Source organism: Lethenteron reissneri, chromosome 23 (assembly GCF_015708825.2).
Source record: "Lethenteron reissneri isolate LAM-NWPU_2019-01 chromosome 23, ASM1570882v1, whole genome shotgun sequence".
NCBI lineage: Eukaryota > Metazoa > Chordata > Hyperoartia > Petromyzontiformes > Petromyzontidae > Lethenteron > Lethenteron reissneri.
This window is the reverse complement of record NC_083801.1, coordinates 7,610,271-7,637,394: the sequence shown is the minus strand read 5'-3', so window position 1 is coordinate 7,637,394 and position 27,124 is coordinate 7,610,271. Positions and strand designations below refer to the sequence as shown.

Sequence of the window (27,124 nt, the reverse complement as noted above, 5' to 3'; positions counted from 1 at the left end):
CAATCTCGATTTAGTAGTGTATAGCTCTCGCGGTTTCCTAATATCAGAAGAGCATTCCAGACGGCCGCAGAAGCACATCCGAATGCGCGTGATGCAGTGGACATCTTTGTTGGATGGCCAGCCAAAAGCCGAATTCACGATGCAATGTTTACTGAAGTTGTATTCACAAAATTAATCCTTTAATCTTCTATCAACAGCGATTAGCTATTTGACCGTAATAATACTGTAGGTCACAACTCTATGTATCTGAGAACGTGTGCAATATTTAATGTACTGCTCATGCAACCGTATATTTAAGACATCAACAAAGAATCATAATACATTTAAGAAACGTCACTGAAAGTAAAGCTTCAAGTCTACCTTGATTTGGAATATAATTAGTCAAATGGAAACATATGGCGAGATGCCGTGCTGGTCTTGTGTGCCTCAGGACCATTTCGGATATCACTTGCCACTGCTGTTAACCATGACTGGGAATCTAGTCCAAGTCAACCTCAGCCAAATAAAACGTTAATTCGTAAAAAAAACATTTACAGTGAATTAGTTAAATTGCACCGATATACAGGAAAGACAAACCAACAAACGTGTAAAACCCACCATTTATTGAAATGCAATGTATATACATGTATCCAAAACCAAAGTCTAGCAAAGAATAAGTCCACCAAAACAAACACCAGTTACAAAAAAAATGCGGGAAAAAAATTAATGAAGACAATCTCAGCTTAGGTTTTTTTGCACATCTTAATTGCAGAGATAAAAATGGCCATATTTCAAGGCAAGGATATGTTAAACCCAGCCACCAATATTGCTTGTGAAGCATGAACTCCCATGCATAGAATACAGTGACATTAAAAAACACACTGCACATATATTCTGGCATTGTGAGGTGTCAATGTGGAGCCTTTTTTTTTCCTTCAAAATAAAAGCAAGCTCAATAAACGAAAAATACTAGAATATTCAGTATTGAATATCAATATCTGAAGCCAAAATGCAAGAGTATTAGAGTAATGTGTGCGCAATTCAGGAGGCTGGGAAGCAACATATTCATAAAGGAGCAATAATAATCCCAAGTCCAACTTTGCAGCCGTCTTCATTAAGTTATTTTACCATTCCCCGCAGTTCACTCTCAATGGAAGTGGTAATGACTGTCAACAGCAAAGCTAAGATGATTGAGTTCACTAAACCAGTTTGCTAAAAACAAATTAGAGATCTCTGTTGGAGGGAAGCAACTGAAAAATAATGTAGAATATGTATACCTTGGACAGGAATCGAAGGGGGACTTGAGATCAGGATGAAATAACAAAAAAGGCGGATGGAAGTGGATTGAAGCCCCGTTGGAAAGCACAATTTGATAATAAAAAAGAAACAGACCAATGTGCACGAGGAAAGTTTTCAACCAGTGCATATTTACCTGCTCTGACATGGACCAGAATCATGGGCACTGATGGACAGGATGGAACAAGGGTTGAAACGTCCATAAAGAAGCATGGCAAGACGCATCTTTGGGATTACACTGAGACGCAGAAAAGAGGGACATGTGGAATAGAGAATGCAGTTTAAAGAACATGTTGACCGCCAAAAACAGTGAGCTTGGGCAGGACACGTTGTTAGATGGGATGATGCCCGGTGGGTGAGAATTACTTTTGAGGTGGCAGCCAAAGAAGGAAAATCTGCCCAAGAGGACATCTACCACAGAGATTGAGTGATGGCTTGTGTGCAGGTGCTGGGTGAACTGTTGCATCGCGGGACCATGGAGGATGGCGGCGACTAAGGGAGGCCTTCATCCAGCAGTGGATTGATTGGCTAATGGTAAACGAGATACTATATTCTTAGGCTTTTTCGGTAAAGTCACGTAGGTAAAAAATTCAAATTAAATAAAAATCACGACGTTTCGGAGGCAACACAAGCTTCCGTCTTCAGGTGGAACCGTCACAGCACGATAGCTGATACGTTTTATTTTGATTTTAATTTTTTACCTACGTGACTTTACCGAAAAAAATCTAAAAATATGAATCCCTGCAGTCACGAAAGCTTCAAATCTAGAATAAATGAGATACCAGTTTATGGTTTGTTTGGAGGATCAGAAATTTATTCTGAATCCTGTTTGCAGTCTGGCTGGCATTAACCTTACACACAGTAAAATTGCAGCATGTTCAATATCACATACTGTTTAATACATAGCTTTAATATCCGAATTGTAAAATGTTATCTAAATCTTAAGGTCCTTGGAGTGTTACAAATTTTTTACATCACTTTCAAAATTCTTTGTGCAAAGGAAGATGATGAGAAAAATATTATCAAGAGGCATTTCGCTCTTTGCATATGCGTCTGTTTCGTTTATAGAAGGTGTTTAATACTTGCCATAACAAAAATGACAACCAGCAATATACAATTGGTATTCACATTTTTTTACTGCTGCCAAAATAGGTGAATCAACGCATATGATGTTTCCACTGTTGGTTTCGAAATGCTCTCGTATTTACAAATGTGCTGCGGTGAATAATTTTCATGTTAGAAAAAGACATCTGAACCCAATAATGATCTCAAACAACTTTCAAGATTGCACATGATGGTGGACACACCCCATGAGGTCACAGTTCATCCTGTTGGACAAGAACAAAACACAAAACATTGGTAAGCATCAAACAAAAATTAAACGTGATGTCTTGTAAGAATACTCAACATAGCAAATATTGGACATGTGACAAACCAGAGTATGTGTGAATGGACAATAACACGTACCTTTTTGGTGCTTTCATGTAGGGGTACGTCTCCCACCCGCCTTAGAAGGGTCTCGGCTATGTCTTTTCCATTTCTACTGTTTATCTCCTCCCCTCCTGTACTCCTCTGAACACAGAAAAACACCAAAACAAATTAAGGCGTTACGACCAAAGCACATGTGTCAAATATACCATAATCTAAAGTAAATTAGGAGCAATATTTAACGTGTACCTGAACCCTATGGACTCAAATTCCATGATTTATAGCAACACGTGTAGTTAAAATATTCCTATGTCTGTGTCTACAGTTTTGACCCAATTTTTTTATTCAATAGTTACATGTGTTGTTGACATGTTTACCATTCATGCTTATACTCTGGGATAGTTTAAATGTTGACGCATGGATTATACATAAGTACACACAGCCTATATGAAGGTTGCTTAAATGTTGAGGCTACACCCCATACATACACGTGAGCTTTGATCTACACGGTTAAATTGGCTGTGACCTCAGTATTGTGGTATGATTGCACATACAATAAGGTCAAGTTAAGTGTATTTATTTAACGAGGTGAGAACTAAGAGACCAGGATTATACTCATTTGCAAGGGTGACCTGGGACACCAATTTGACAAAAAGCAAAACCAATAAAAGAAATTACTGCAATTAGTCAAGTTGAAATTTGAGCAAAAAACAAGAATTGCATGAGATATAAAAAAATATTGCACAAACAAGAATTAATGATCAATAAATTCACTGTAGCGCAAGTTGGCTCGGGCAGATTATTTTTTACCCTGATCTTGGTACAAGTACAATTAAGCTACAGAAACATTAAACTGATAAAGGGTGACTTTTCAATGCATATGTAAACATTACATTATTTCTGTTAAACGGAATTTCAAGTGAAGTTATCAAAAGGTGCACATGAATATATCATCATCCTTCTCTTGTACATCGTTCCATTAAAATGTTACGAATTGTGCAATAAAACAAGGATGACGGTGGTATGTGTGGAACTAATCAATGTATCGCTAAGACGGTTAAACCATAAGTTCTTCCCTTTATAGAATTTCCAAATAAATCCTCACCTTGCTTCGCCCCTGATACTGGTAGAACATGACTGTGGGATAGCCATGGACACCAGCGCTCTGGCAAACATGTGGGTCATTTTGACAGTTCACCTTTCCAGTTCTTAATTTACCTTTCAGCAGCTGTGAACAAACACAATTTGAAGGCCACGTACAAAACGGATCGTAAATACAACAAATTCATGATATTCTCCGCAATTACAACAGACGTTTATTTACAGCGGCTCAATATTGCTTTTCACACACTAACATTGTACATGTACTGTAAATGTATATAATCCATATAACTGTGTATTTTATATCCAAAGATAATAACATGAGGTCATCAAATGGGGCACTCACCCTTGCTGCGATTTCAAACTCAGGAGCAAATATTTGGCAGTGGCCACACCATGGAGTATAGAAATCGACCAGCCAATGCTCCATCCCTTCTAGCACCTCCGAGTTGAATTTCTGGGGGGTGAGATCTTCTGCTGTTTGAGGCAGGTATCTGTTAGGTGTACAACAAATCCGGTGCATAACACCTCGTTAAGAATTGACAACGTAACTGTTATCACGTGTAATAACTACAGCCTTTTATCAATAATTTTAATGCCGGTAAAAGAGAATACATATACGCATTATCGTTACTTACCCAAAAGCCCATCCCTTCAAAGAGTTGGCATCTCTGTGCCAGCCACTGTACTTGCTGAAATAAAAAATAAAAATATTTGTCAGTTTGGCATTACAAAATCACAACGTACGAGTTCTACAAATCAAAAAGTCATCATTGCTAATGCTATTTATGCTACCGAACCTCTTCCCCTTGGCTCAGAGTCTCGAAATTTTCACTCAAATGCCCATATTTCCAACGTTCTTCTCTCCACCCTGCACATGTCCCCAACCCATTGACACATCCTCTTCCTGATTGAAACTTTACCTACCATGAAGTGGTATGAGGCAAATCAGAACCACGTCTACTATCTTTTATTCTACTACTTGCCATTTCAAGCTTGTAAGTTGCTTTTCTTATACTGCCACGAAATTAGTCAGAAAAATATATTATTTATCATATTTAAAATCAAAATATAACTTGTGAATATATTCAAATTTCATGAAATAATCTGGCAAATACATTTAAAGTAAAACCTTGGATTGCGAGCATAATTCGTTCCGGAAACGTGTTTGTAATCCAAAGCACTCGTATATCAAAGCACTCGTATATAAGTTGTGATCACGTGACGCTCGGCAGACAAAGCGTATACACATACTACTCGTATTGCAAGACCTCGCTCGTTTATCAAATTAATATTTATTATTTAAAAATTTGCTCGTCTTGCAAAACACTCGCAGACCAAGTTACTCGCAATCCAAGGTTTTACTGTATCGTGATTTTAATAAAAATTTGACCAAGAAGCAAAGCACTTATCGTGGACAACCATATGTGTTTTTGTGTAAAGCAGTCAAGAAAGTATAAAACTACTTACAAGTATTTGTCAGAGCTAGCTGGATTCATGGGGAAGAGTCGGATTTCAGGATAGGCGTGAACCATTTCACTTTGACACAGGGCATGGTGCTTCTGGCAGTCCACGCTTCCCACTTGCACCATACCTGACAGCATCTAGAAACCCCAAAAACACACACACAAAAGAGTGGCAATGCAATAATTGCAGGGAAATTAATAAATAAAAGTGTAAAACCGTGCTTGTGGTCTCGGGGGGAATTCACATTCCAAAAGGTTATGTCATATAGATATTTATTGTTATATTATGAACGTATATTGCAAGGTATTTCCATGCAATTTTGATTAATTGTAAGTTCAGCATATGGATAAAATACAATTGTTTGGGAACAAAAATGTTGTCTTCATGGAGTATGCAAAAGCAAAAATAACCAAAAAAATACGTGTAAGATAAAGTGTGAATGTATGAAAGCAGTTGTTCATTTGTAGATGAAGATTGCCTCCTCCTGGCCATTTATCGAAAAAGCAACTTCAAGCTTGTGAATTAACAGAACACCAACATGATGGTTGAAAATACAGCTTGAAGGTAACAGCTAAACAATGAAATCCATTCACAACAATAGCAAAGTACTTCTCGGCCAATTGTGCCAGATCGGACTTAAAAACTAATTTGGCAACCTCATTTTAAGGCTAACATTTTTACTATTTTGTACTCAAAAGTCACTTTACCATATAGCACATATTCTGCCGATCAGGTTCAACATTCTGTGACTTGACATTTTAATACATTTGATATTCAACAAGAAACGTCAAAAAGTAGAGCCCGCAAGACAGATGCACCCTAAACCATGTCTCCCGTGTACCCATTGCAAAAGGCGTGCGCACGTGCGTAGGTAATGCACCACTGACCCGAGCCATCCGCTTCCACTCTGGAAGGAGGGCTTGACAGGGCCCACACCAGGGAGCGTAGAAGTCGACCATCCAAACTTCATCTCTCTTTCTCTGCTTCACCAGGGAAGCATACGTCTCTGGGGTCAGTATGACCACTGATGGGCTCATCAGATCCTGAAAAGCCATATTAAGATAATTAGTTATGTCTGCATTTTTGTAATTACGACAAAGCCAAAAATAACACAATATAGTGACAATATAAACAGTGGCTATAACCATGCCCACTCTTGAGATGGTCAATTTATCCACACTGTATTTAAAAAAATATATTGAACACAAATTAGATTATTGAATCCTCTCCTGTTAACAGCAAAAACGAGGGCATCCTCCAACATGTTCATATGCTATAGGCCATTTCATGCACGACTCATTCCAGAATGTTATATTTAACTTTTTATAGCTGCCTATTTTTTTACAACATCTTGCTTTGTGTTTACACTGCACTAGCTATTGGTATCTATGCCAATTAATTAAAGATTTTATACAGCTTTTAAGTTTTTCCCACACCCCCAAGATATTATAAGTACCTGACGTAAAAAATATTTTTAATTGTGATCAATGCAAAATACAATATATGTATAATTATTTTCTTCAGTAGAAGAGACCACACCTTTATCAAACTTGCTTAATGTCCGTGGATAGGCAAGTTAGTTTAGAATGTACATGAATATTTGTTTCATCTTGAATCAAAACTTAGATTCCATCAGACACATATTAGGATGTTAATAGATGACGAACATCTATAAAGTTTAAGCAAAATGAGAATGCTTCTTGTACAGTGTTATGTACCTGTACGTATTCCATCAACTGTTCAGCACTGTGCTGTCCATTGTACTCATGGATGTTGCTCTGATTAAATATCAGTGTTGTCGGGTACGCATGGATCCCGTGCTGCAAAAACAAACATGCTTTCAAAGTTCAAAGACAAACAGCATAGTTTATGATTGGTGTCACTGGATTCTCAGCACAGAGAACAAAATGATATGTTATTAGCTTTACAAAACCCATCATGTAATTTGTGACCGAGAAAGTGAACTGCAGAGAAAATAAAACGTTTCATTCAGACTGATGTCATGCTTACAGCTGTTAAAGCATTCAAATTACATGTCATTTTGTTGCAATAATCAGAACACGAGGCATGGCACACGAGTAATGATATTTACGTAATACACCAGCAATATTTCTTCAAATAGAAAAATAAATGCTTTAGCTCTGGACAAAGCATTACTGTACATACTAGAATGTATTTCTAAACATGACATATATATGGTTAAACAGCATAGCTAATGAATAGAAAGTACCTATAAAACACATTAAACAATTACACTATCTTTAAAGAAATGTAAAGATATTTACACTTGCTTGCATGCATCCCTGACATTACCGAACACATAAAAGGAATATTTTTACTTGTGTATTAAAGCAAAACAATTTTCCCGAATGTACACGCATACCAAGATACTGCACTTAAAAGTCCAAAGTGATAATTAAATAACCTAAAACATGCAGACCACCTCACACTACAACCGTCATAGACAATCTCACCAGGTTACAGATCTTGCTGTGAATGGTGCAGTCGATAGTTCCAAACTTGAGCTGTCCTGTCAACAGTCGGGAGGCCTTCCTCAACTCTGGCAGGAGGGCTCTGCATGGAGGGCACCACTGTGGGAAGGACACGGACAAAAAAAAACAAAGGTCACCTGCTTATCCTTAGGCAATCTGGCAGGAAGGGCCGTTAGGCAGACAATTGAGGACCGCACAGCAGCCAACCTTATTGCACCATGTCACTTAAGGCTAAAGCGACCTAGGGAAGACCCAAAGTAGCTTCAGATACTACTTCCCGTTGATGTGTGGGGCTGGGAATTGATCTTAAGTTCCTGGGCTTGTAGTGCAGTACACAAACCACGCTACGGCTGCCAAACTACATTTCCACACGACGACACTGCTTCAAACATAGTCGGTAATGAGTGATAGACAACAATTACCAGACCCTTATCTGTTTACAGTTTCATAACTGGTGTAACCCCAGAAGAGAGATAAAAAAAATCATACGGGCGCAAAAAAGTCGATCAGCCAGGGTTCCTTGTCTTTCTCCGGGAAGGTCTCTGGGCTGAGTGTGTGTACCAACGAGTTGACACTCTCCTTCGCAAAGGATACGAGCTCATACAGTGTAGTTTTACCTGCGTGGGGGGGGGGGGTAAAAAAGACCTCGCAATGAATGAATTTCACCGAGCGTGTCATGTACGCAACACATACTGTTAAGTTTTCAAAGCAACGTTGAAACTAATATTTAAGCTTACCATGGTGTATTTCATATTCATCGAGACCTTTTCCTTTAAATACAACAACTGCCCGGCTGTTGATGTACAGTTGGTCACAAATGTAAGGGAATGGATTGCAATCGAGTGTTCCAACCTGTGAATGAGCATTTTGTGAGTTAGCACAATTATGTTTCAGATTGTAAAAAAAAGAAAATCACATAAATCAAACAGCAATGCAACACGTACATAATTACCATCACGTTTAAATTATATAATGAAAGACTACTATAAAAAAATAAACAGCAGACAAACCAATCAAAAATGTGAAGGAACAATATTGACAATGGAGTGATTTAAAAGAACCCTCTATTACGTTCAAATAGATTTTTATTTTGCTTTAGTCAATCAGGAAAATGAAAATTCAGTTTGAACACTCGAGAATTGGCTCTCGCCTCCTCATCCCAGCCAGCCACCTTCAATACTGTCTTAAAGTACCATTTTTGGTTTCATAAGACTGCAAACATTATTCTGACCTCAACAACTTGTTCACATTTTGTACAAATAATACTCCCCCCCCAACCACTACCACCTGTGTCACCTTTGCATATGAAACATGTAATCTCAACTGCAGAATGCTGTTCGTGAAATCTTCCTTGCATGAAGCCAGTCCATTTATTAAACTATTTTATACAAAAAAATTTCCACTTTGACAATTTGCATTTACTTCATGTGTATCTGCTTCTTACCTCATGCTCATTTTATTATTCTGCCTGCTCGACAAATTATATGTACACCCTTGTATGTTGACACTATAAACTGAAACTATATTCCACTCGATATGATAATAGCTATTTAAAGGTACATTTTATTTTAAGAGACTGTTATATCATGTAACTAAAGCTATATATATAAACGCAAAACACAGTGATATTCACACCTTTATATTTTTAGATTTGAGCAGTGTATTTAGTTTCTTGAACTCGTAATCTCCTGCCTCTCCTTTGTCTCCAAAGACGATGAAAATGAGCCAAGGACTTTGCAGGATCTGTTTTGGAACGAGATAATGCATCAGTGCAGTCACCATTGTTATATAAGCATATATACGACTACAAATATGGAAAGCAAGATGCTCATCCGTGTTGCCTTTCTCACCTTCATGTCGGCGCCAGTAAGCTTCTTCAGAGCAGGGAGGGCTTGCATCACAGATATATAAATCTCCTTGGCATCAAGACTCGTCAGAACCTACACCGAATACATCATGGTGGCATTAAGTATGTATTTATAATGTAGTAACACGTTTTGTACAATTTACCACATTACATTTCAAACATTTGTTTTCATAAGAGCACTATCATTATGACATGAGGCAAAACAAATATTGAGGAATGGCTGTTCACATCTCTGAAAATTTCCCAGCTGATCAATTTGCTTGTTTGCTAAAGCATTATATTATAACCATACTATACTCAAGCTTTGCTTGGCGTCACAATTACATTTAAAACGGGTTTAAGATGATTGCGTGAGCATTTATTGGAGACAAATACAAAGGAAGTTAAATATTATGAAAGGACTTTAATGTGATAGAAATATAGATTTTTAATTTAACAGGCTCTTACTTATTATAAAGCCTATTTTTTCAGTTTACGACACTGTCACCAAACACACAGCACAATGGTGTAAGGTTAAAGTTCATACTTTCATTGTTATTAATTAGGCATCTTGAGAGTTTCTATGAGATCATAGGTCCAGTCGTTGATGCAAGTGTGTACAGGACCAGCTAATCTGAAGCTGAAATAATTTTAAGGTGCTATTTCAACTCTAACAGCAAATGTACAACTGCATCATGATGATCAGTACAATATACAAGTATTGTTTATTGTGCGAGTGTTTAACCAAAGCTCTGAAGGGTTCATTGTTGGAGGAATTAGCTTTCCCATAGTGGTGTAATAAACCTTCGAGACGGCTTCCGGAATCAGTCCTTTTTATTTTCAACTTCCACAGTTACACTTCACACACTCCCCGTTGCTGACAGACAACGGAGAGAGGGCAGACTTCCCGCCAAGTCCCCACCGCGCACGTGGTACCCAGAGCCCCCGTACGCGCGACTCCCGCTCTTGTCGTTCCCAAGTCTGCTCGCGACCGCTCTCTCTCTCTCTTAATCCCTTCGTCACGTGGTACCCCCCAGCCAATCCTCCGTAGACAGCGTTGACCGTTCCCGATGGTTCCCTGTCAATCCCGGGACCACGCCTCTGATTCGGCTCCCCATTAGCTGAGGCCCCGATTGGCCAGGCCAATCACCCCTGCTAACATGCCGCGATCACGCCGAGGCCATGCTCCCTGGCTCATCCCTTATTGGCTACAAAGCGGGACCGGCAAGCCAATCCCCACGTGAACCCTCTATGGCTGTTATTACAGTGGCATGCATTGAATACCAGAGAATGGTCAGCATCATTTTCACCAGACTTAATAGGGCTTTCGCCTGGTGGGTAGAATATCGTCTTGCTCTCCTCTATGTTCATCTGCGAGCAAATGTGTTTCTGGGTGCTGCAGTCCACCCAGCCAACATTTGCCATTCCATCCTGTGGGAAGGGGATGCAATGTCTGCCATCAACATTATACGAGATATAAAGCAAGGTGTTTTCATCCAAACAATTCCACAAACAAGACATATCTGCAAAACACTTCATGATTAAACTGATAATACCATACCATTATATTAATGTATTTATCAGTTCTAAACCGCTAGATTATTTCATTAGTTGAATAAGCCAACTCAAATTCATGACAACTAAAACAAATCGTATCACTCACCAACATTCCAGCGAGCTTACGTCTGGTGTGCTGAGATAAGCAATCTGCAATACCAAAATACACAAGGCAGAATACAAATATATATGATATAAAAAAACAGCAGACTTCCTTTGGAGAAACCCAACCACCTGGTTGTTGTATGTTTACACCGTCTAGATATTCTACAGAAAACGAATATGACATTGTTAACATAGCATCTTTAACAGTAAAAGAAGTATGGTATTATAAACTGGCCATATTCCGGTTTTTGCAAATGGAAAATTTTCGCAAAGTTTGTGATTTAATGAAAAAATTGACTCCTGGTCTAAGCATTGCAAACACATGGTTGACACATCCTTCAGGGAAAAAATAATTTTGGCTGCCTCTCTGTCAGTGATTTACTCATCGAGCCTTGGACTTGCTAGGCCTACAAAGCTGAGACAGATCTTGACATGAAGGCCATGTAGAATGAGATTTAGTTTAGAGTCACAAATACTGATTTTCCTGTTTATACTTAATCTCCGATTGGAACTCAGGAATAAATCAGCATCGGTAGGGATATGCTGCCAGCCTTTGTGAAAATGGTTTCTCATTTACAAATAGTTAAAATGTTATAATCTGTATTGTGCAACATTCCCATTTACAGATGTATAATTACAAATTAAATTATTGGTGAAAGGTTGGGGAAAACACATTCAACTTTGTATATGTGATCGCCATAGGGTATTCCCAATGTTAACTTGAAAAACACAGCATAAGCGCTCCTTCTAGAGACCATCTGAGGTTGAGCTAAATGTTTTACGACATCAGCATCATAAAGGTTTGGAGCACATTTCTTCATGCAATAACTTCCCATTGAAGCCATTCATACCTAAAAAAGGAAAACATTCCAGTAAAATGTTCCTTTATTTATACTGGAATGGAATAATTTTTAGGGCATGACTTATCCATCCCTAGATGTCATGAAACGTATGCTTTTAATAGCACACACTAAATTATAATTTCAATTGATGAGTTGGTAATTGCATACGACTCTCCCATGGTGATGTATGAACAGAGCAATGCGAGATGACACATTGTGAAAGATTGCTTTTCGCTATAATATCTAACTACACGCTAATCATGTTAATACATTTGTCTTTGCTAACAATCAATTCCCTGTCTCGATTGTAAGTAGCTTTGAAGTGGGATACAGTTTGCCCATTCCAATATATCTTTTGGCCTCCAGACTCCCTCCAGTGGCCTAGAGAAACATACTTTGCACACCGACTATTCCAGTCTAACATCCCTTAACTGTTCAAAGAGGACCTTAAGCTTATACAATGTCAGTTATTTGGAGAAATGACAAAAAAAGAATCCACATAACACATATGCGTTTCGTTCAAAAATAAACGTAGTTAGATATTCTGTAGGACTAACTCATCAGCAGGACTTGATGAAAGAAACAGTTTTTAAAAATACACAGAAGTGCTGAAATTATTTTCTATTTAAAGGACTGGAAATGTATGAAAAAAAACTCCACATTAAATACATGGAATCTGATTTCTAATACACAAATTCACACAAGTGTAACGATATACATGTTTTACAGCAGCAAATTACATATAATCCTGTATCAGTCATGTAATGCATTTCTAAGCAGCCGCATAGCACATGCACTTAGAATCTGGCTATCACAAGAGATATGAGGATATGTCACATGTTAATAGCCGTGTTATCCAGCTGCCACGTGTTACCTTTATAAACACTAATAGTAGCTAAATAAATAATACAATTTATATGAGGTTATGCCCATATGTATATTAGCTAACGCAAGAGAAAAAGTCTGACCAGTGTAGGACAGTGGGCAAAAAAATATATAAGACCAAGATGGTGTATCTGGGGTTTGAGGTCCAAAGAAACTAATATAACGCAAACCCTGAAACAATGTGCACACACTATGCATGAATGAAGGAATTTTAAAGTTAAATAGGATACAGAATGTTTGAGCTATAATGCATGCACCCGCGATTATGAACTTCCAATGGAATTTTTTTACACGTATCCAATATTACACATGGCAACACATGGCACGAGGATGACTGCAACACTGCGTATGTATGGAAATGATTAACATTCGTACAAGTGTCATTTGACCATGACAAAACCACACGTTGGCTAAAAAACTTATTTGTCAACCCACATGTCCCTAAGTCATTGGCTAAGCAAACTACTGTCCTTGAAAAGCAGAACTTTGCATATATGGAAACTCTATATTAAGAGAACTGAAGTTTCATGTGGTTTTACTAGATATGCATATGATATCTGAAATTTGGCTGATTCATACCAAATGAGTAGCACATGCAATACCATGAAAAACCAGGATTGTTTTACACAACTCTTTACATTTATGATATAAAGTAAGGCGACACTGTAAATACACCAAAATATTAGGTTAGAATTAAGGTAATAATGCGGTGAGATTTAAAATACCTTGGAGACTAACAATGAAAGCATCCATGTAATAAATTCATTTTTTTTTAATGGAATATTATTTCTTTCCAGGCTGTAAATCAGCAAGCCTCAGCCCCTTTGTTTATTCCCAAATACGCAAGCGGTAATAACAAAACACCTCTACGATTTAGCACCATGGAAATGTGTGCATCAGCAGTGATGTAATTAATGCCAGGGGGTAAGGGAAACCTCCCAGATATAGCAATGCTTTTTACCCCTTTGGGAGATTTACCAAGATTATTTAGAATGAAGACTGCAGTTAATTAAGGCCCTAAAAAGGTCTGAAAATGCCTTGGCTACAGTCAACAAACAGTACAGCCAGCACTGGAGTCCACCAATAAAAACGTGCACTTTTAACAGAGCTTCTTTAAGCTAAAGTAAAAGGTTACTCAGAAACAAAGATTGATTTAGTTTGTTTAAACTTGCCAAACTACAAAGACAAACCTAACTTTCCTTTTTATAGGGAATATATATAGTTATTCATTTACAGTACATTGCTAGTTCAAAGCCATCACGATGCTTGCTGTTTCCATGAAATCACACAGTGGAAACATTGCACTCTCAACTGTCCGGGGTCACCATGAGATTAATATAGTTCAAGGTAGGGCCAATTACCTCCGATGTCCGAGCAGTAGGAAAGGAGCCAGCCTGTCTCTGTAGATCGAGCCTGTTCGAAAGCATTAACAAAATTACCTGCACAAGACAAAGCACGCCAGATGATGTTGCATGACCATTAAAATGTCATTTCCCATGAGAGGCAGGGAATGACGGAATGCAATATTAATGAACCGTGAACACTGATAGTTACAAGGATTAGATTCATACATTCATTTTCAGTGTAAGTAAAGTATTCACAGGCACAATAATAAGACAGCAAATCCATGTATTTATAATGAATAAAGAACATGACCGAGAATTAAAACAAATATCAGGCTGAAAACCTTTATTTCAGTATGGTCACTGCTGACACCCCTCATTTCATTTGTATGTGTTTAACTCTTTTTCAATCACTCTCTGTGATTGCTCCCTCTGTTTCAAAGAGCATAGAGGGTATTTAGTAAGGCACACAGATGCAGAAGCAGAAGAAACTAATTAATCTCTTCCCGTGTCTGTGTACACATTTCCTCTTTTATTTATCTCACTTTAGGTTTCCAATGTGAAATTTTAAAAGCAGAGAATCCGGAACACGATATAGTGTGTAAAAATCTCGGTGGCAATGTAATTACACCAGGCTTACGAAAAGTACCACTGCATTGCCTTTCTCTGATCTTGTTCCACAGTTTTGCTTTACCCTTGCTTTATCTGATGTTCTGCATATTTCTTTGCTTTGTCTCTCCCTCTATAAAGTATATTTTTACCCATATATTTACGGGGGAAAAGGAAAATTATTTTTCAATTATGCAGGCTTGGAATTAAAATTCATTTATAAAGGAAATGTTTGCTTTATTGACATTTATTAATTTGCCGCTAATATGAATATTTAATGCAATTCATGTTCAAGCATAATCAATGTCACATTAATCCATACACAAATACATTATAAAATAACATTACCAAGAGCATTTCAAATATTAACCTCATCATGAGATTCTTACCAGCCCAGAGCTCCGTTACTTTACTGGTTACGTACTTCATGACAAATCTGACCAGGTCATCTTTAGACCTGTCTCCCGAGTACTTCACTGGTTGCTGAAATACGGGAAACACAACAAGCACAATCACCCAGTTAATTTGTAGATGTTTATTTAAATTTCATGTGGGCATGAGTTTGTATATTTGATGAACGAGAGTATGGTCACCTTGTAAAATTATTAAATATGTTAACCCTGACGTATCACAGCTTTACAAACAAGAAACCATTACATTTGAAAAGGGTGCTCAAATCAACGTTTTGCTTTTTGCCGTCATGAATATGGTAGTGAATATATCCATACTGTACATTATATTTACATTTCGTTGATGTTTCGCAGGACTCTGATGAGAATGTATTTATAGGCGGTATATTAAAGAGGACATTAGTATAAAAATCACCGTCAGGAGAAAGACAATTTATGCCTTCATTGACTAAGCAAAGTGTTACTTTTCACACTGGCTTTCCCATCTTGTAATATAATTACCCAGCTTTCTAATGCTATAAAACATATTTAATTTAAAAAAATCAATACACATACCTGAAGGAATATTATTAAACGATCAAGAGGGATTTTGGATATGTTAAAATAATATACTGCGTTTATGACAAGTGGTGACATTGTCAATTATTGTCTAATCAAACGTTGATAAAGTGCCAGGGCGAAACACAACTGTCCCCAGCGACAATATGTTCTACTAATGTGCCCTAATTAACATGCCCCTGTAGACGCAGAACACAACCTACCATTCCAGCCCGATAGACGTACAGGCTGGGATAGCTTCCGATTCCCTTGGAGCGGCACATCATGCGGTTATCACCACAATTCACCGCCGCCACTCGGATCACACCATCCATCTCCTTGGCAAATTCTCGCCACTTAAAACGAAAAAAAGAGGAAAACATCAAGGGGTAGGGATGGGGTTATAACAGAGAATCATGATGAAGGCATTCAAACACCGGTGTTGTGACACAACATGTGTGCATGCACACCTTCCCACATATAAAGTCCGCGCAATATGCTGCATATAGAGGGAGGGGGGAGGGAACGTACCATAGGAGCCAGCTCATGGCAATGAGAGCAGCGTGGTGAGTAGAAGTTTACAAAAAATAATTCCCCTGAAGACACTGCAGCATCTGTGAATTACAATCAAATGGAAGCACTTAAATAAAGTAAATAATTAAACAAGTTATTGCACTACTGTTTTTTACATCTCCATTTGTTATATTGTTTTTTTTCAATGAAAAACAAACTTTTGAAAATATTTTAATTTTGACTAAAAAAAAATTTCATTTGAGGGGATTTTATTTTATTTCAAAAGCATTCGTGCAATACTTTTACACATAAAGCAATTATATGGCTTTTTACTGTAGGGCAGTAATAGTAAGATAAAGAAATACACATTTTAGCATTGCTATTATGCAGCCAAATGCTTTAGTACAATTGGTCTCAAAGATTGCACAACACTTAGGTTTTAAGAGTGGCAACCAGATAATTACAGGAAATACCAAAGTGCTGACTGCTGTGGACACATGCCACATAGTTGTACACTCACGAACACAGCCAGAGAAACAACACGAAACCCAACATAGACCTGGGCGAATGCTGCATTTAATAATTATCAAAACATTTCTTTTCAGGGGACCAATTAAATAAAGACTTTTACATTTTATATTTGGTTGTTTATGATTCTAAGTCTATATCGTACCAAATTCTCCTCTGTCAAGTGTCAGAACTTCTGCATCGTCATCATAAATTCCTATGGGTCGGAGAAAAAAACATACAAAACAGTTACACCATTTCAAAACGTGGCATGGATATTTGGATACTCTTTAAATTGTTAAACCAATTTTTTCAATTGGGGTCCTTAGACCATCAAGAGTGAATACTGATCATTAGGCAGTCCAGACATAATTACAAGGTTAAGAAGCATTAGGAGTTCCGGCACTGATATTACGGTCTGACCTCACGAGATTATGCCCATGCACCCACACTGGTTTGGTGGCAAAAGGTGATAGCGTTGCCAATTTTGACATAAAACTTTCGTGACTGCAGGAATTCATATTCTATGGTTCTTTCGGTAAAGTCACGTAGGCAAAATAATAAAAATAAAGTGAATAAAAAATTATACAAATATCACGACGTTTTGATCGCAACACAAGCAATTGTCATCAGGAGAAAAAAAAGATGTTTACAATACTTCTACAATAACATCTACACAACATATATTTCACTATTTGAGAGCTGTGGCATAGCAGTCAACAAACAATAAAAGTAGCCCTGGTGATCAAAGGGCTGAGAGAGCCTAGTTTAAATCATAACGTTGTCTCTAATGGTCCATGAGACCAGATATTTCACTTGCCGTGCCACCTGAGGCGGCATAACATTAGCAGTTCCAATTTCATTTTGGCCAATAACAGCCATTTGATAGCCATTAGAAATGAGTGGGTTATCAAATTATTTACTATTCTATTAGTTAATTTATTTTCTTTCTACGTGACTTTACCGAAAGAACCAAAGAGTAATTCCTGCAGTCAACGAAAGCTTAAAAAAAAGTTTGATTTACTATTATTAGCCATATAAATGCAATGGTATGATAAGCGTTTTGGCACCGTAAGTGGTACCAATTTCTTAAACTGGCCCATGGACTATAAAGATTCTGATAAACGATTGTGCAGTTGAAGCACCTTTCAGCATCCCTTACCAAAGTCATAGCGATAAAAGTTCCAGCTCTCGTAGCGGCCACCCTGCTGTTGATCATCCAAACCCTTCTCGCCATATTTGTCGTATTTCTTCCTCAGCTCTTCGTCCTTCAATACCTCGTATGCCCGGTTGATCTTGAGGAATTTTTCATGAGCATCGGGATCATCCTGGTCAGCAAAACAGCATCAAAAGTTTATTGAATAACGAGTAAAACAACCAAGCTGCTCCTCTCAACGAGTGTTGATTTGTCGTCGTCTAAGCTGCTGCTCGGGTGCAAACAAAATGCCTGCAAGAAAACCACACCAGCACTCAGCATTTATTTCAGTACTTATGTTGGTCATAGCGTTTGTAAGTTAACAATGCACACACGTTTGAGAGATTTTACACAATGGTATGGTGTCATAATTGTGCCAACACTTTAATGAATCGGAATACTTGCATCTGGATAATTTAAAAACCCACAATTATCAGACATGATCTATTTGCTGCTAGAAGGCCTTGGCCCAGCTCGAGCCATTCCTCAAGGTTTCATGAAGCAGAAAACCAAATAGGTCCAGTACATGGGCCGATTTCATCACTGAATCTCCAATATGTAAATTTAAAACACTGTACTACAGTAATATATTTTTGAGTTGTTGCACAATACTCTACGTCAAGCATTTTTATTGCAGGTATTGTGGCTAAAGCAAAACATTTAAAATGTCCTATTTTTAGGTATTTATGAAATGTACACAAACAAGATGGTGTACAATGTGTCAAAAGCTCAACTCCATTATATAAAACATTATATTATTAATTTCTGTCACATAGCAATAAAAAAAAGTTATTGCTATTACATTGCCCAATTGATCCATTTCTTTGATCAAATTTAAAATCAATTCTTTATTTTCTGCATCAAAACGTACTGGTCACAGAGGCAACGGCCAAATTACCCTGCTGTATCCTTTTAAAGTTCTTATCAAGAGCCCTTCACAACGTTTAAGGGCCCTACCAAGACAATCACACAGGCTATTCCACCTCTCTACAGCTCATTTAACAAGCCTCAGCATTGGCAGTGAAAATCAATACCCTACTTTGTGGAGCAGGTGAGGCTGAACTCATCACAGTTTACGGCTATAGCTAAACAACACTCCCACTGAAGGGTAGGCTAACCTTTTTACCATCGCCCATATATTATAATTAGCGTTATTGCTGAACAATATGTAGTTGTTGTTTGAAATTTCACTTTCCTTTTTCCTGACCAACTCTAAATTTGCAAGAAAATGCAATGGACAAGGTACAGTACCGAGTATGACAATAAACCCCGAAGGCAAATATTTGCAAGAGAGGCCCTCCGAAAGTGCCACGCAAACCTTCACCGCATGACGCAGCTTCAATTGTCTCCTGTGGATAGCGTAATAAATATGATGCTGACGTATAAAATAAGCACAGCCAGATGTGCATGAGCCAATTACAGTACCACTGTTTACTTCTCAAAACCAAGGCAATCACAGTTTAAAAAGTAGTATTACAAAATATAAAAAAAACACTGAATGCAACTGAATCAATGTTCTTTATTCCAAATGTTAAAAGACACCGATGCAGCACATTACACACACTACATCATGAGATATATTATACAAAGATCCACAGTTTTTTTCCCTCAGCACAGTAAAATGGTGTTGCAATTGTATGCTGTTCATAAAATCGACTGTAAATTAATAATAAAAAAACTTCACCATTAAAAACTCACCAGGTTTTTGTCAGGATGCATGGTAAGTGCCAGCTTCTTAAAGGCCTTGCGGATGTCCCTGCTGCTGGCATCACGTGCAACGTCCAGCCTCTGGTAGTAGTCGTCATCCCCTATGACCAGTGCCATGAAACAGAGCAGCAGGAGCAACCGGAGCAGCATGGCCGAGGCACTCGTGAGGTTGCCCTGCTGATGTGCACACCATCCAGACATGTTCCCTCTGCGTCTTGCAAAATGTCCACTTTTTTCTCTCACTCTTTGTATGGTGCTTCCTCCTGTAAATGCAATACAAATTGCTACAGCATGGTAGTGAATACTTTATTATAATATAAACATGAATGCATACAATACCACAAAGCGAATGACTTCCGCATCGGAAATACCAGTTACGTAAAATATTGCTGGCATTTATCATAGAAGACTTAAAATTGTAGGAAACTGAAATGCCAAACAACATTTCAGAAGATCAATGTCACAAACGGCTTTACATGAATTGCATAGTACTTGTACAGCACTTATGTAATTCACTACTGGATACAGACCTCCCTCACACCGTGTGGGTTGTGGGTATTATTTGACAATACTGCACCAAGCTGGTCAATGTGGGTTGGTGAAGGCTGGCAGCATAGACATGGGAGCATTACGAGTATTACCCTCTGTTCCTCACAATGCAGCCCTTGGGCAATTTGCTTGGATGGTACATTAATTAAAATGATTGTACAGGACAGGATCAAGGGGGAGCCAGGCTGTGTGAAGCCACGAGTGGCATTCGTGCAATGGCTTGGCTTGGTGAATTCAGTAAATGTTGATATAAGAGGTTTCAATGGTTAATCTGGTCAACACCAACTGGATGAACTTGACCTCAATACCAGCTGATTAGTATTGACCCGATTCACCATTGAAATGTATGGTCAATGTCTCATGCAGTGAATTGGCTTGATTCCACCCTGATTCAGGCATGGCTATCAGGCTATAGAGGTGAAGGTCCATTGGGCCTGGCTGGCCATGTAAAATTGCCAGTGAAATACATGGCAACCATGCTGGATTTCCCACTAAACCTTATCAATTTGGAGATGGATGGGTTTCTACTGGGTAATTCCTTATATGGCAGAATCTGTGTGTGAATGCCACTCAAGTAAAGATTTAAGCATGATAGTCGACTGCAGAGGAATCGTGATTCCTGCTGGAATCACTCTGTGTGTGTCTCTCTGTGTCTCTCTCTCTGTGTGTCTCTCTCTCTCTCTGTCTCTCTCTCTCTGTCTGTCTCTCTCTCTCTCTGTGTCTCTCTCTCTGTGTCTCTCTCTGTCTGTGTCTATGTGTCTGTCTGTGTGTCTCTATATGTCTCTCTCTCTCTGTGTCTCTCTCTCTGTGTCTCTCTCTCTGTGTCTCTCTCTCTGTGTCTCCCTCTCTGTGTCTCCCTCTCTGTCTCCCTCTCTCTCTGTGTCTCCCTCTCTCTCTGTGTCTCTGTGTCTATGTGTCTGTGTGTCTCTATATGTCTCTCTCTCTCTCTGTCTCTCTGTGCGTGGGTGTGCCTCTCGGTGTCTCTCTCCTTCCCTCGATGTGGTGTCCTTTCTTTTCTAACGAGCTGGATGTCTCACGAGCACAGCCACCGCTGTACTGAGCGGTTGGTCCTCTATTTTTTTTTTAGGGTTCACAATTGATCCTTATGGCGGTACCCCGGGGTACCAAATAATACAAAATGGTCGAGGCAATTCAATATTTTATTTCTGGGACACTTTCTTTGGGGAGTGGAGGGTGGGGGAGTATAGTGAATCGTTACACCCCTGAGGATAGCGAGTTTGTTCGGGTGTACTGTGGTGGGCTACCGTGTTGCAAGAGTGTCGCTAATGCCCTTTAAAAGATGAGTGAGGCTCGCTGCCTGTTTGCCATAAACTGTGCGTGTGAAACGAAAAAAAATTGATCTTTTGTTCTGTCCAATTTATTTCAAGGTCGTAGCGCACCATGTGGTTAGACGAAGAATCAATTTGGAAGTCTCACAGTCGAACTATTATTTTATGCAAGATGTCTCACAAACTCTAACTCTCCCATGCACCCTGCGATGAGTTTTTTCCCATGAAAGTCAAACCGATGTTCAAGCTTCCAGTGCTGGAATATAGCCAAAGTGAAAACCAAATTAATGTGTTTTGTGTCTGAGTGTGCGTGCAGCCATGAGATAGTTTTTCTCATGACAGATCTGCTATTCAGCCAAATGAAATTGAACATTTTACCTGCAATCTTTCATACATACATAGTCATTGGTGACTGGGCATAGAGCATCAAATGCACTTGAGAACCCAGTTAAATCACAAGTGGCTGTAACATAGATTAAAACCTATATGCCAGTGGTTCTGGGCTAGCTCCCTTACCGATGAAGCACCCATCATTTAACACTTGTCATATTAAAAAAGGCTTTTTTTTTTAACACGCTTTAATGAAATGTACCGCACGAGTAATGGCAGAACTCCACGACTCCAGGAAGTGGCCCCGAAGCTTGCCATAACGTAAGTGTGCCGTGATGATTTACAGCCAACGTGAGTTGAGCGTGGACAATTAGACCCAAGCCGAAACATAACATATAAAAAAGTTGCTTAAAAATATTAAATTTTTAATGATAGAATATAGTATTGTCACCAGTATGACATACATATACCAAGTTTGCAGTCCATGCGACATTGGCAAGTGGGTTAAAATTAAGTTACAAGATTTGAGGATACGACAACAGACAGTGTTGAGGATACAACAGAGTGAGTTTAATAAAAGCGTCTAATAAAAATGACTGCATCACGGACATTATGCGAGAGCCGGGGCAGTGTGGTACTATTTGACCCCGGGGTCCTATTTGACCCCGGGGTCCTATTTGACCCCGGGGTCCTATTTGACCACGGAGTCCTATTTGACCCCGCGGTACTATTTTACCCCGGAGTCCTATTTGACCCCCGTTGTACTATTTGACCCTTGGGTACTATTTGACCCCAGGGTACTATTTGACCCCCTGGGTACCGCCACAGGGTTCAGTTGTCCCAAGAGTCCAGAGGGGTTGGTAACCACCACCGCTCTATGGTATGGAGATGGCTCAGGATCGAACCGAGTGAAATTCACCTGGAAAGGCAGACAAAGTCAACAAAATATCCCAAGAAGAACCCATTTAAGTATTGTATATGTTATGGTAGTCTACCACCAGTGACGATTATCTGAACCGATCCTGGGCTTCTCCTAGGTCGACCTCGACCTCAAATGAGTACCTGGTGCGGTGTGAAGTAAACATCGCCACTGGGGAGACAAAGGCGGCCGGGCGTGGTGCTGGCCACCTACCCCCTCGTGTACCGTGCCGGCCTTCATAGGTGCTACTCGCTAACAGCACTTGCCCCTACAGTCTGTTATGGCTACACGGGAGAGAGGGAGGAGATCTGTCTTTATGTAACCAGTGACATCGTGCACACCTGCACCACCAGTGTACACAATAAACAGGTACACGTGGACCTGTTTATTGGTGGCATTGCGGAAATCAAATCTCCAACACCGCGGCTTCCAAGCACTAAACAAGAGTCCGGCCATTCCTTGAGCCATCATCACACAAAGGCAGCAGTAGAAGCAGTAGAAGCCACCGGGCAATGCTTTATTAACAAGCAGGGCACGCACAGCACGAGTGAAATCAGCTGAGTTCGGCGGCCCTGCCAACACCATTACCACTCAGCAGTACAACTCCTGCCCGCCACCACCAACACCAAACACCACCAACATCATCATCCCGACGACATTCACGAGAAAGTCACGAAGCTGAGCTAAGCCAGCAGTTAGTGAAGCGGCGAGACGAGCTGGCGAAACATTGAACTTACTTGTGTGCCGGTAGGGCCGGCAATCTCAACCCGCCACTTGCAGACCTACTCACTCAACTCGCTCACTCTGCAAACCAGTCCGCGCTCGGCAGCTCGATTGCAAGCGCCTGGGCTGAAGGATCGATGCGTCAGGCCGGGCAGCACTGACGTGTCGCGTCGCCATTCGCGGCAGACCCGAGTAGTCGCTGCGACGAGACGCTCGCTCGGCACGCCGCACGCGTTAAGGAAGAGTGGGAGGAGTCGAGAAAGGGGTACACCCCCCCCCCCCACTCTTTGGTGTGTGGGATTGTGTGATGATTGATCAGTGGGATTGGGGTGATTGATCAGTGGGATTGTGTGATGATTGATCAGTGGGATTGTGTGATGATTGATCAGTGGGATTGTGTGATGATTGATCAGTGGGATTGTGTGATGATTGATCAGTGGGATTGTGTGATGATTGATCAGTGGGATTGGGGTGATGATTGATCAGTGGGATTGTGTGATGATTGATCAGTGGGATTGTGATGATTGATCAGTGGGATTGGGGTGATGATTGATCAGTGGGATTGTGTGATGATTGATCAGTGGGATTGTGATGATTGATCAGTGGGATTGTGTGTTGATTGATCAGTGGGATTGTGTGATGATTGATCAGTGGGATTGTGTGATGATTGATCAGTGGGATTGTGTGATGATCGATCAGTGGGATTGTTGTGATGATTGATCAGTGGGATTGGGTGATGATTGATCAATGGGATTGTGTGATGATTGATCAGTGGGATTGTGTGATGATTGATCAGTGGGATTGTGTGATGATTGATCAGTGGGATTGTTGTGATGATTGATCAGTGGGATTGTGTGATGATTGATCAGTGGGATTGTTGTGATGATTGATCAGTGGGATTGTGTGATTATTGATCAATGGGATTGTGTGATGATTGATCAGTGGGATTGTGTGATGATTGATCAGTGGGATTGTGTGATGATTGATCAGTGGGATTGTGTGATGATTGATCAATGAGATTGTGTGATGATTGATCAGTGGGATTGTGTGATGATTGATCAATGGGATTGTGTGATGATTGATCAGTGGGATTGTGTGATGATTGATCAGTGGGATTGTGTGATGATTGATCAGTGGGGTTGGGGTGATTGATCAGTGGGATTTGTGATGATTGATCAGTGGGATTGTGTGATGATTGATCAATGGTATTGTGTGATGATTGATCAGTGGGATTGTGTGATGATTGATCAATGGAATTGTGTGATGATTGATCAGTGGGATTGTGTGATGATTGATCAATGGGATTGTGTGATGATTGATCAGTGGGATTGTGTGATGATTGATCAGTGGGATTGGGGTGATTGATCAGTGGGATTGTGTGATGATTGATCAGTGGGATTGTGTGATGATTGATCAGTGGGATTGGGGTGATTGATCAGTGGGATTGTGTGATGATTGATCAGTGGGATTGTGTGATGATCGATCAGTGGGATTGTGTGATGATTGATCAGTGGGATTGTGTGATGATTGATCAATGGGATTGTGTGATGATTGATCAATGGGATTGTGTGATGATTGATCAGTGGGATTGTGTGATGATTGATCAATGGGATTGTGTGATGATTGATCAGTGGGATTGTTGTGATGATTGATCAGTGGGATTGTGTGATGATTGATCAGTGGGATTGTGTGATGATTGATCAGTGGGATTGTGTGATGATTGATCAGTGTGATTGTGTGATGATTGATCAGTGGGATTGTGTGATGATTGATCAGTGGGATTGTGTGATGATTGATCAATGGGATTGTGTGATGATTGATCAGTGGGATTGTGTGATGATTGATCAGTGGGATTGTGTGATGATTGATCAGTGGGATTGTGTGATGATTGATCAGTGGGATTGTTGTGATGATTGATCAGTGGGATTGTGTGATGATTGATCAGTGGGATTGTGTGATGATTGATCAGTGGATTGTGTGATGATTGATCAGTGGGATTGTGTGATGATTGATCAGTGGGATTGTGTGATGATTGATCAGTGGATTGTGTGATGATTGATCAGTGGGATTGGGGTGATGATTGATCAGTGGGATTGTGTGATGATTGATCAGTGGGATTGTGTGATGATTGATCAGTGGGATTGTGTGATGATTGATCAGTGAGATTGTGTGATGATTGATCAGTGGGATTGTGTGATGATTGATCAGTGGGATTGTGTGATGATTGATCAGTGGGATTGTGTGATGATTGATCAGTGGGATTGTGTGATGATTGATCAGTGAGATTGTGTGATGATTGATCAGTGGGATTGGGGTGATGATTGATCAGTGGGATTGTGTGATGATTGATCAGTGGGATTGTGTGATGATTGATCAGTGGGATTGTGTGATGATTGATCAGTGAGATTGTGTGATGATTGATCAGTGGGATTGTGTGATGATTGATCAGTGGGATTGTGTGATGATTGATCAGTGGGATTGGTGTGATGATTGATCAGTAGGATTGTGTGATGATTGATCAGTGGGATTGGTGTGATGATTGATCAGTGGGATTGGGGTGATGATTGATCAGTGGGATTGTGTGATGATTGATCAGTGGGATTGTGTGATGATCGATCAGTGGGATTGTGTGATGATGGCTCAGTGAGGATTGTGTGATGATTGTGTAATGATTGATCAGTGAGATGTGGCTAAAGGTGGATGGACTCCCATACCACGGCAGGGTCACGTTGCATGAAACACACCGAGGGAGTCGTAAAGAACCGTCAATTTGTGCACATTAACAAGGAATAACAAACACACCACGGAAAGTGCTCAATGCAACCAGCCACAATGGCCATTCATTTATTGGCTTTCGCAAACTCACTATGGGTAAAAGCAAATACTACGTAGGACGATGCATACTGTCCACAAATACTGAAAACTATTTTAGTCGATCAGCCTCTTGTTGGATTTGCAGACGATATTTAGTAGCATTTATTCAAGCAAGCAAACTGGAACGGTTTCAACAATCTTGGTCCCATCAGCAGTCAGGCTTGTTAAACAAATGCTGATGAATTATCAGGTGATATTGACAAGAACACATCGATATCAAATATTGAGACCGCATTAAAATTTTTATTATTTACCACAATACACATTTCTATTCAGTCACGGTCATGGCCAATCCACTGCGGGATGGATGAAAGCCTCACCGAGTCGTTTTAAATGTAAATGTAGTAATATAAATTTCGATTTAAAGCTTTCGTGACCAAGAAGATGTAGTAATATACTTAATACATTTACACAAGCTGATTTCATTGCTCCATCTCCTCGGTGGACTAACTCTCAAGATGCGTTCCATTCCAGACCACAATGCACACAATGGACGCAGGGCCATATTGTGGACTGATTTTTATTCTCGTCGCTAAATTTGTATCCAAATGTACACATCTCTGTATTAAATTTTGATTTAAAGCTTTCGTGACTGCAGGGATTCATGTTCTTGGTTCTTTC

General features: G+C 39.6%; 1 protein-coding gene across 1 annotated transcript; it reads right to left on the bottom strand.

Moving 5' to 3' along the window:
• Positions 1 to 587: 587 nt before the first annotated feature.
• Positions 588 to 23,811, bottom strand: DNAJC10 (DnaJ heat shock protein family (Hsp40) member C10). Its single transcript, XM_061557015.1, has 23 exons — positions 23,644 to 23,811; positions 19,811 to 20,082; positions 18,080 to 18,245; positions 17,084 to 17,134; positions 16,429 to 16,511; positions 16,122 to 16,253; positions 15,340 to 15,433; positions 14,360 to 14,437; positions 11,273 to 11,316; positions 10,894 to 11,040; positions 9,614 to 9,703; positions 9,399 to 9,506; positions 8,501 to 8,615; positions 8,253 to 8,380; positions 7,746 to 7,862; positions 6,990 to 7,091; positions 6,159 to 6,314; positions 5,275 to 5,408; positions 4,443 to 4,496; positions 4,151 to 4,298; positions 3,809 to 3,931; positions 2,743 to 2,847; positions 588 to 2,603 (listed from the first exon to the last, which is right to left on the bottom strand). The coding sequence occupies exons 2-23, from the start codon at positions 20,018 to 20,020 to the stop codon at positions 2,592 to 2,594; spliced, it is 2,397 nt and encodes a 798-aa protein (XP_061412999.1). The 5' UTR covers positions 20,021 to 20,082; positions 23,644 to 23,811; the 3' UTR covers positions 588 to 2,591.
• Positions 23,812 to 27,124: the final 3,313 nt, after the last annotated feature.